The sequence below is a fragment of the Cricetulus griseus genome, chromosome 9 (genome assembly GCF_003668045.3).
Source record: "Cricetulus griseus strain 17A/GY chromosome 9, alternate assembly CriGri-PICRH-1.0, whole genome shotgun sequence".
NCBI lineage: Eukaryota > Metazoa > Chordata > Mammalia > Rodentia > Cricetidae > Cricetulus > Cricetulus griseus.
The window spans coordinates 25,867,167-25,878,660 of record NC_048602.1 but is presented as its reverse complement, the minus strand read 5'-3'; the positions used below and the strand labels follow the sequence as shown (position 1 = coordinate 25,878,660).

General features: G+C 39.6%; 1 protein-coding gene across 1 annotated transcript; it reads left to right on the top strand.

Annotated features, from left to right (window-relative positions):
* The first annotated feature begins 10,511 nt into the window (after positions 1–10,511).
* LOC118237635 (vomeronasal type-1 receptor 4-like) lies at positions 10,512–11,459 on the top strand. Its single transcript, XM_027434372.1, has one exon. It carries the CDS (start codon positions 10,512–10,514, stop codon positions 11,457–11,459), a length of 948 nt encoding a protein of 315 aa, XP_027290173.1.
* The last annotated feature ends 35 nt before the right edge of the window (positions 11,460–11,494 follow it).

The following is an 11,494-nucleotide window of genomic DNA, read 5'->3' as shown; positions in this document are numbered from 1 at the left end:
AAAACTAACCAAAAGAAAGAAAGAAAACATGCAAATGAACAAAGTCAGAACTGAAAAGGAGGATATAAGGACAGACACTGAGGAAATCCAGAGAATCTTCAGGACATACTTTCAAAATCTGTACTCGACAAAATTGGAAAACTTAAAGGAAAAGGACAATTTTCTGGACAGATAACACCAACATTGAATCAAAAACAGATAAGCAACTTAAACAGACCTATAAACTCTAAGGAAATAGAAGCAGTCATCAGAAGTCTCCCAACCAAAAAAAGCCCAGGGCCAGACGACTTCAGTGCAGAATTCTACCAGAAATACAAACAAGCGCTAATACCAACACTCCTCAAATTGTTCCATACAATAGAAGCAGAAGGTTCATTGCCAAACTCTTTTTATGAGACTTCAATAACCTGGATACTGAAGCCACACAAAGACACAACAAAGAAAGGGAACTACAGACCAATCTCGCTCATGAACATATTTGCAAAAATACTCAATAAAATACTGGCAAAAAACTAATCCAAGAACACATCAGGAAAATCATCCACCATGATAAAGCAGGCTTCATTACAGGGATGCAGGGTTAGTTCAACATTTGAAAATCTGTCAATGTAATCCACCATATAAACCAACTGAAGAAAAAACACCACATGATCATCTCACTAGATGTTGAAAAAGCTTTGACAAAATCCAGCATCCCTTCATGATAAAGGTCCTGGAGGGATCAGGAATAACAGGAACATACCTGAACATAATAAAAACTATATAGAGTAAGCCAACAGCCAACAGCAAAGTAAATGGAGAGAAACTCAAAGCCATTCCTCTAAAATCAGGAACAATAGAAGGCTGTCCACTCCCTCCATAGATCTTCAATATTGTCCTTGAATTTCTAGCTAGAGGAATAAGACAACAAAAGGAGATCATGGGGATACAAAATGGAAAGGAAGAAGTCACGAAATCACTGTTTGCTGATGATATGATAGTCTACATAAGTGACCCGGAAAACTTTACCAGCCAACTCCTACAGCTGATAAACACCTTCAGCAAAGTAGCAGGATACAAGATTAACTCAAAAAATCACTAGCCCTACTATATATGGATGGTACATGTGCTGAGAAAGAAATCAGAGAAACATCACCCTTTACCACTGCCACAAACAACATAAAATACCTTGGGGTAAAGCTCACCAAAAAGGTGAAAGACCTGTATCATAAGAATTTTGAGTCTTCTTCTATTCTTCTATTCTTCCCCTGACCTTGAACTGAACTGAAATCCAGTTGCAGAGAAGGAGGACTGATGAGGAAAGGGGTCCATACCAGGCTGGTGAAACCCACAGAAACAGCTGACCTGAACAAGGGAGAGCTCTTGGTCCCCAGACTGATAGCTGGGAAACCAGCATGGGACTAATCCTGCCCCTAAATGTGGTTGTCAGTGAGGAGACCGTAGGAATCTATGGGGGCTCTTGTAGTGGATCAGTACTTATCCAAAACATAGGCATAGACTTTGGGAGCCCATCCCACATGGAGGGATACTCCCTGACCCTAGGCACACAGGTGAGGGCCTAGGCCCTATCCCATATTATATCACAGACTGTGAAGGCTCCCTATGGAAGGCCTCACCCTCCCTGGGAGCAGCAGGGTAAGGGATACATAGGGTGTTAGTTGATGGGGGGGCAGGAAGGAGGGGTGAATAGGGACTGGGATTGACATGTAAAATAATTTTCTGTCTAATAATAAAAAGGGGGAGGAAAAATGCCACATAGCAGAAAGTAGAAATATGGGTGAGTTAAAGCTGTAAGCACTACTAAGTAACAATCCTAAACTATCGGCCAAGCATTTATAATTAATATTAAGTTTCTATGTGGTCATTTGGTCATTTGAGTCCTGGCTGGGGGAACAGAGCTGAATGGCAGTTCCTAACAATAGATCTGCCTGCAGAGAAAAGCAATCACATCCTACCCAGTTCTAAATCTGCACTCCATAACAACTATCAAGATATTCCTAGGAGTGCAATAGTGATGTGTTTGCTTCAAGGGTAACCAACAGCAGTCTAACTGGACTTCATGTCTGCTCAATAGGAGAGAATTCATGCCTGGTACTGAAAATCAAACCAGCTATCAATCACTTTTTGGCAGCACAACAAACTTCCAGTTTTTGATGTTGTTTAGTTTTGTTTTGTTTGAATAGTTTTTCCTTTGTTTCATTGGTTGCTTGGTTGCCTTTTGGTTTTTGTTGTTGTTGTAGTTGTTGTTGTTGTTGTGTAGGGTTATTTAACATAGCATGTAAATAATCAGATATCAAGCTCAGTCAAGTAATTTCCATAAGTAGGTTCCTCACAATTCTTCCATAACTTTCTTAGTTACCCCTGATGATATCTACATATTAGGTTAAAAACATACCTGACCCAAATGAACTTTAATTTCCAGCCATGAATTCCATAGAATCTCTGTTGATCTGTGTAAAGTGTGCTCTTTCCCACAGCTGCCTGGGTCCCACTGCGCTTTCAGCCCCTAAATAAGCACACAAAGCCTTATATTAATTAGAAAATTGTTGACCACTGGCTATAACATCTTATTGGCTAACTCTGTCTCAATTATTAACTCATTTCTAATAATGTAAGTGTTTCCAAATGGTCTTCTCTTACTAGAGAAATGGTCCAGACCCGTTACTCCTCTGGCATCCTATATGGTGACTGACTCTTCCCATGTTTCCCAGAATCCTCCACCTCTCCTAGTTCTACCTGTCCTGCTTCCCTATGGGCCAACAGTGCTTTATTTGTTGACCAATAAGAGAAACATATTTACAGAATGGCACGTCCCATCATCTCCTCTGTCTAAATGAAAAGAACGGTTTCCCCTGGAGTCATGGGTTCCTATCCCACTGCTGACATTACAAATGGATGACCACATAACATACTCGGGACTAGGACAATATAGGTTAATTTTCTTCAGGAAGAAGTCACTTACACGAGAAAACGATGACCCTCAATTTCCAGGTCCAAGGATCAAACTTGAGCTGCTCTCCCCCACCCCACCACAACCAAGAGAGAACAAACTTGTCTGAGACCCCAGACCAAATCCCACACACTCAAGTACTCACCTGTGACCACACCCAACTGGGCATGGTCAGCGCCACAGGTGTGTACTTAGATCTCTCACTACAGAACTAAATCTGCATTTCATGTTATTTGTTCCTCTGATCTGATTTCTGAAATGCTCTGAAACATTTCCTTCAATCCCTTGATGCCAGGAAAAGCACATGAAACCCCATGCCCTTGAAATGTCTCTTTCTTTTTCCAATGCTGTAGCGAGCCAAAGGAGCAATACAAGGGAGGCTGCTGTGTCAAACCTGAAATGTAGAAAGAGTCACTTCATCTCCAGTGTCTTAGTTGCTTTCCTATTGCTGTGAAGAAATGCCATGACCCAGGCAACTTATAAAAGAAAGCATTTAATTTGGGGTTCCCCATTGTAGAGAATCAGAGGCCATGACTATCTGGATGCAGATCTTGGTGGCAGCCAGATTTGGCACTGGAGCAGGAGATGAGAGCTCACATCTGACTCAATAGCAGGAGGCAGAGAGGAAGAGACATAACTGGGGAATGGTATGGGAAATCTCAAAGCACAGGGAAACACAAAAGCCCCTGAACAACAACAAAAAAAATAGGTTTAAAAGAAATAATTCTGGAAGTAGGACCTTACCTGACTTCAAATCATACTATAGAACCATAGGGACAAAGGCACACATGACAACAGAATAGACAGACACAATCACCTGATTCTTACTGACCCAAAATGCACATTGGAGGAAAACACCCTCTGACAAATGGTTAGATGAAGGCTGAAAATCAACGAGTAGAAGATAAAGCTGCGTCCTCATCTGTCCCACTACACAAAAGGCATCTCCAGGTAGATTCTAAATCGCGATACCGGACCCCACATTCTAAAACTTTAAAGGAAAACACTTCATGATGTAGACACAAGAAATTCTTTATTAATAGTACTCCAGATCTTTGAGAATCGATGCCAGTAGTTGAAAAAATGTGTCTCATATAATTAATATGTTTATTTACAGCAAAGGAAAGTAAATCCAGTGAAGAGCTAGATCCCTGAATGGGACAAAATTTGCTACCTTATACAGCTGACAGAGGATCAAAGAACACCAACCAATGAATTGGCTACTTAAATGCGCAGACAGAACTCAAAATACAAAATTGAAAACTTCAAAGAAGGGCTGGAGTGATGGCTCAGATATTAAGAGCAGTGACTGTTCTTCCAGAGAACCTGAGTTCAATTCCCAGCCACCACAGAGTGGCTCAAAACAATCTAAAATGAGATATGGTGCCCTCTTATGGGGTACAGGCAGAACACTGTACATATAGTAAATAAATAAAGAAATATTTTTTTAAAAAAGGAAAAACCTAAAGAATGCTCAGATTCATATTCCCAACTATACAGTGTCAGCTGGAAGGCATATCTGATACATGTATTGAGTTGTATTTTGACCCTATAACAATAAGTTGCTAAATGAATTCATATGCTTTGACAGAAGGCCAAATAGTACTAGAAATGTAATAATGAAAAATAAAAGCCTGATATCCTTTGTTTCATGCTTGGCCTGGTGCTTGGATTTGGATGTCTGCAAATGCCTCCATCAGCTACTGGATGAAGGTTCTTTGATGACAATTAGGGAAGTCACCAGTCTCATCACACCCAAGGACAGTTCAGGAACCCTCTTCACTATTGTTAGGGGTCTTATCTGGAGCCATCTTGTGGAAGATTCCTGGGAATTTCCTTAGCATCGGGTTTCCCTAAGCCAGTAATGGCTTCTTCTATAGAGATCCTTGCTCAAACTTGATGAGGTATGGGGGTCCTGCCTCAACTGAATGTAACAGGCTTTGTTGACTCCCCATGGGAGATCTTACCCTTTCTGAAGAGTGGATGGGATGGGTTGTAGGAGGAGAGAGGTGAAGAAGGGAGGTAGTGGAAACTGTGGTTGGTGTGTTAGATGTATAAAAAACAAAAATAAAAATAAAAGACTGTCTTTGGATAAAGAAAGAAGTACAAAGAACCAATATAATGGTTTGTTACTTTTTTAATGAGCTAATAAATCTAGAAGTAAGTAGCAAGAGAATTAGCACAAAGATTTGAAGGGTAAACAATGCATCTTGAAAGAGCAATGGGTCACTGGAGAAATCAACAGGAAAATGGAGAAGTTCCTGCCATCAGCTGATAATGGCTGTGATACTTTCCACATCTGCCTGAAAACTTTTAATGATTTCCCAGATTGAAAAGTTTGCTTCCTGACAGTGTTCAACTTGGGAAATGCTTATCTTCAGACAGAGACAGAACTCTTGTTTAGTTGACTTAGTCAATCACCATGAGAGTCACACTGTAGCTGGGAAGTGAAGTTTTCCTTGGAGTGCAGCAAAATGTACAGAGTCAACAAGGCCACTGGTGCCATGGGTGACAAGCTGGTTCATGTCCACTGGGAAGAACAGTCCTCTTAACCTGTCCCTTATATAGTCAGGGCTCCTGCTAGGCAGCCTTTTCAAGATGCTTTGCACCTGTGATGCTGCTTCCTGCCCAGGTTGGGATTCACACCGCACTGAGCAAGGATCCCAGACCTCCACGCTCAGAGTCACAGGTGGGTGTCTTCCTCTCTTTTCCATTGCTCTGCCATCTGTTATTCTTTGGGTTTTTGTTACTTCTTTCAGATTTATTTTCCCTAATTTTTAGTCAATTTAGTATATCTCCTTTCTTATATTTTTGTTCAATACATCTCCTGATTTTCATAAACTGTTTTTTAAAATTTATTCATTTTTAATTTTTATTCATGTATTTTTTGTATGGTGGTTGGCCTGCAAGTATGTCTTTGCACCATATGGTTCAAAGCTCTAGCAAAAGCCGTAGATTCCTTAGGACTGGTGTTACACACAATTATGAGTCTCTGTGTGGTGTGAGGAATCTGACCAAGGCTCCCTGGAAGACCAGCCAGTTCTCTCAACCGCTGAGTCCTCTCAAGCCCCATTTTTCCTTCTGTTAACACTGTTTCATCTGATCTAGACATGATTCAGTCTCATGTGAATATATCCCATCTATGACTATTTAAAATTCTTAAATCTTTGGAGGCATCTAATATCTTACAGAATTTTGCACATTCCTCTTAAAGGCAAATATTGGCTTAGGTAGTCATTGTACAACCTTTTAACAAGCATCTCAGTTTCCCAGATGCTGTGTACAACATTTCACCCAAGTGCTTTGTCTTTCTTCCTGGACTACAGAAAAGTCTCACAGAGGAGTGTTAGCATATTCTCCACAAGGTGGTGGCCTTGGCTTAATTTTTCCTATAAATGGATTGACTGCAGAATTCTACCATAAATTCAAAGGAGAGCTAGTACCAGAACTTTCCCTTTCTTTTGTGTGAGGTATGCATGTATGTAACCGTGTGATCACATGTTCCTGTGTGTGTACAGGATAGACACTGACATCATGTGTCTTCATCTACCTCCTCCTAATTTTTTGAGACAGGATCTCTCACTCAACCTGGAGTGCATCAGTTGGCTACATCAGCTGTTCAATGGGCTTCAAGGTTCCATCTGTCACCAAACAATCTAGTCCACCACACTCAACCTTGACATTGACGCTCACTTTCCAATGCATAGATTCCTCACACAGCCTCACTGTGTTACTGTGTAACACAACGTTATAGACACAGAATTTTGGCTAAAAGCAAACCAGACCATTACTGTTGATACTTTCTTTAATGTGGGTTATAAGGTCACATTGACAACTTAATTCATCTCTGCCTTGTGGCGAATGATTTCTTCTTTATGGAAATTGCGTGCTGTTTGTTACACTGACCATATCAGATTGCTAACTTAATTTTCATAACATGCTCTTTTTTAGGTAATGGACTTCATTTTTCCTTTATGCCCATTGGTGTTTGGCCTGCACTCATGTCTGTGTGAGTGTCAGATCCCCTGGAAATGGAGTTACAGACAATTGTTAGGTGCTATACCAGTGGTGGGAATTGAACCTGACTCAATCATATTGCTTGTGATTGTTTGGTCTGCTAAAATTTTCTAAGCTTGATTATGTGTAAATGATATTACCAGCATTTTTATTCTCAAATTTAAGTTTTATGTTGCTGCTGAAGGTGGGTTGTTTGGAGGTAGTAATTGTGTTCCATTAACATTTCTTATGTAAAGTATACCTTATTTAAGGTGAAAATTGTCAGTTAGTTTGTTTGAAATTTTCTTCCATTTCTTCAAATTTTGCATATTTCTTTTTCATATTTCTTTATTAGAGTTGCATCTCACATACAGTGAACACAATGCCGTATAAACTAATTTTTCTGGTGTTCACTGTGACACTCCAGCTGTGGGCTGATCTTCACTTGCACAGGGACTTTTTACCTCTCCATTGTTCTTGACATATTTGCACTGCTGTAAAAGGGTGAATCTTTTAGCACTCAGCCATGATGGGGAATTTTTTTCATTCTTTGTCCAACATGCCAGCATGCTGACAGATGCCCTCAAAGAAAAGAGGAACATTTACAAGTATGCTCTCAGTAAAATTCAAATAACAACTTCTTAATAATATGTGTCATCTGTATTTTGTGGACTGTGAATATGATTGAAACTATCACTGTAATTTTTGATTACTTACGTATATTTATATAACTCTAGAGCTCACTTCTATGTTTTCTTACTGCATTGTTGAGGTTTAAATTTTATTATAACCTTGATTAATTTCTGAGGATTTAACACATGTATACAATTAAGTATAATATTTATTTGGAATTAACGTAGTTTTACATAAGGCTCCAGGATTGTTTTTTATGTTTCTTCATTGGTATTCAAATTTCATTTCCTTTATTTTTTACTCCAGTTGATCAAGGAGTTTTATTGGGGTTACTTACAGGAGTATGGGTGAGGGGTTTCTTCTAGAAGCAGAAGTAACTCCAAAACAGCAGCACCACAGAAGCCCACACAACCTGGGAACCTGGAGCACACCAAATTTCATTTTCTTTTCTTTTCTTTTTTTTTTTTTGTGTGTGTTTTAGATTTGTTTTTGTGTTCTTTCGAAGCATGGTTTCTCTGTGTTACCCTGTCTGTCCTGAAGTAGCTAAGTAGAACAGGGTGGCCTGAAACTCACTGAGATCCACCTGCCTCTGCCTCCTGGGATCAAAGGCTTTCATCCCCACTACCCGGAAAAATTCTTTTTCTTGAATGTCAAATCTAGTGCATGCTAATAGTTGGTGATACTATTTTCCATTGATAGGATCTTCCTGTGCAAGTCATAGTGTGAGTCTGTTTCATCTGGGTTCAAATGACAGTCTGACATTTTAACCCAGTCCTCTTATTCTTTGCAGGAGAAAATACTAATAACACGGTTAGTGGAGAGGATTTTCAGGACCTTGGGTGTCACAAAACAATGAAAAGTTAGGGCGTTTAAGGACAGAAATATAGCAGAGAGAAAGAGGAGGAAAAAACAAATTTCAGGAAGATGGTGAGGAGGATGACAAGCAATACAGACTAATATTTGGGAATTTGTGAGTGATCCAGGAGAAAATGTGGTTCTGTAAACGCCATAAGGCCCAGGAGAGATGAGAGGTGTTTTCTAAGCTTAAGAATGGCGGGTGCTGTTTAACTATATAAGAGATAGCAATGGCTAACAATGACAAGCCTTGAAACTAACTGAATCCCTGAGATGAGAAATAACTGGGATTATGGAAGAACAATATCCTAGGTGTTAAAATTCTTTAAGTAATTTCAAAGTTGGTCCCTCATACTAGAATAATTGACTATAGAAGGGGCTTGCGACAAGACAGAGATTTGTGTGCCTGGAGAAAATTCAGAAATTTATGGGGACTTGTTGGATGGTTCATCTGTTGAGTCCAACAAATCCCTAACACAAAGTAGCCAGGAAATATGGGACACCATGAAAAGTCCAAACCTAAGAATAAATGGCATAGAAGAAGGTAGAGAATCTAAAATCAAAGGTACAGAAAATATATTGAACAAAATATAGAACGAAAGAATCTTCGGATGGCAATTTAATGCGGATATTGTAATAACAACACAAATAAATCTTTGTTACAATGGGTTTATCAATCAGAATCTACCTGACTGATTGGATCATCAATTGTTACAGAAAACAGAGTTTTGTGAAAATGTGCTCACTTATGTGGGTTTGTAGTCTCACCCTGGCCTTTGCTTTCCACATATCAGCAGCTCAACTCTAAGCTGTTAGCAAAAGAGACAAAAGGAAATGAAATCCCTCAGAACAGCACCTGGGAGGCAGAGGCAGGCAGATCTCTGTGAGTTCCAGGCCAACCTAGACTCCAGCATGAGTACCCGAATAGGCTCCAAAGCTACACAGAGAAAACCTGACTCAAAAAACCAAAAAAAAAAAAAAAGAAAGAAAGAAAGAAAAAAGAAAAAGAACTTCCGGGCTAGAGAGATGGCTCAAAGGTTAAAACACCGACTGCTCTTCCAGAGGTCCTGAGTTAAATTCCCAGAAACCACATGATGGCTCACAACCATCTGTAATGAGACCTGGTGCCCTCTTCTTGTGTGCAGATATATATGGAAGCAGAATATTGTATACATAATACATAAATAAAAACTTAAAAATATATTAAAAAAAGAAATCCCTCAGAACATTGCTGGTTAACCTATAGAGTGAAATGCAAGACAAAGCATCCCACATGGAAAGTCCAAGTATTCAGTCATCCCAAAGCTGACAGAAACACGTGTGTATCTAAAACACTGAGATACAAGTACACACTACCATCTATGTTTTAGAAAGAAATGTTGCTACAAACATGATTAAATTGATACCTGGGTTAAAGGAAAACATATCAACTGATGGATGAAAATATCTGTGGAATGGAGGGATGGTTCAACTGTGAAAGACCTTTGGATGCTATTCCAGAGTGCCAGGGTTTGATTCTCAAGCATGAATATAGTTCACAGTCAAAGCACTCATACTCATAAAACAAATAACTTTTATTAAAAGCCTTATGACATGCAAATTTGTCTTTCACATAGGTCAGCATATCCTCTGCCTGACATGAATTCAGGGTGTTTGGGTGGATGTGACCTGCTTTCCAACACTTTATTCTACCCTCTAAGTTGGTCAAGAATTCCTGGAATGCAGTTGCTTAGATGTCAACTTTGAACCTAACATTGAAAGGAGTTGGACATTTCTTCAGGCGGTGATGGCACACATCTCTAATGCCAGCACCTAGGAGGTAGAGGTAGGTGCATCTCTGTGAAGTCGAGACCAGCCTGGTCTACAGAGCAAGTTCCAGAACAACCAGTGATTCACAAAGAAGCCCTGTCCAAAACAACAAAAAAGAATAGAAAGGATTTGAACATTTCTCACTTAGCATTTCTCCTCCTGAGCTGTCAATCATTATATTTTCCCACTAATCTCATAGGAAATATAGTTTTATAATACAGTCCTTTTTTCCGTCATTCTCGGCCTAACAAACCTGACACACCATATCATGCTTCCAAGTAATACCATCTTGGGGGTCTGTCTCATAACTCAGTTATGTGTTGGTGTCACAGGGAACTCATTACTGTTCATTATGTACATATATACTTTCTTCTTTAAGCCTCATTTTAAGAAGTTGATTGATTCCATTTTCATGCACCTGACAATAGTTAATGTGCTGATGGTCATATTCATGTTGATATCCCATATCATGTCATTCTTTGGAGTAACCAAATTTCTGGATGATGCTGGCTGTAGGGCAGTGTTATTTATATTCAGAGTCTCCCGGGGTATCTCCATCAGTACCACCTCTATTCTAAGCACATTTCAAGTCATCACCATCACTCCCAGTAATTCTAGTTGGGCGTGGCTTAAGCCTAAACTCTCCAGGTTGACTTTGTCATCCTTACTTTGCTCCTGGCTCATTAACCTGCTCATCTATGCATATATGATTCCATTGGTAATAGCCAAAACCAATTCTACTCACTTTGGCAATGGATATGTAAATCCTTACTGTCAAAACAAGCGCTTTGGGGACCAAAATTCAGGGTCATTTTTGATTATCATTTTCATTTATGATTTCTTCTACGTGGCCATCATGATGTGGACCAGCCTTTACATGGTAACTGTCCTCTACAGACACCGCAAGAGAGTCCAGCATCTCCACAGCACAAGCCTGTCCAGCCAGCCATCTCCTGAACGCAAAGCCACTCACAACATCTTGTTGCTGGTAACCTGTTTTGTGTTCTTTTATTGGTTGAACAATTTCATCACCCTTTCTGGTTTTTATGTACAAGCAAAAATTCCAAACTGGGAGGGAATTAATGCCATTTTGGGAACATGCTACCCAACCATCTGCCCTTTTTTGCTGATGAAGAATAATAAACTTGTTTTGCATTTCACTTCTTCCTTTTCTGAAAGGAGGATGGCCTGTTTTCAAAGTGCACTCCGTGGCTGAGCTGAAACCCCCACATTCTCATCAATGGAATATTG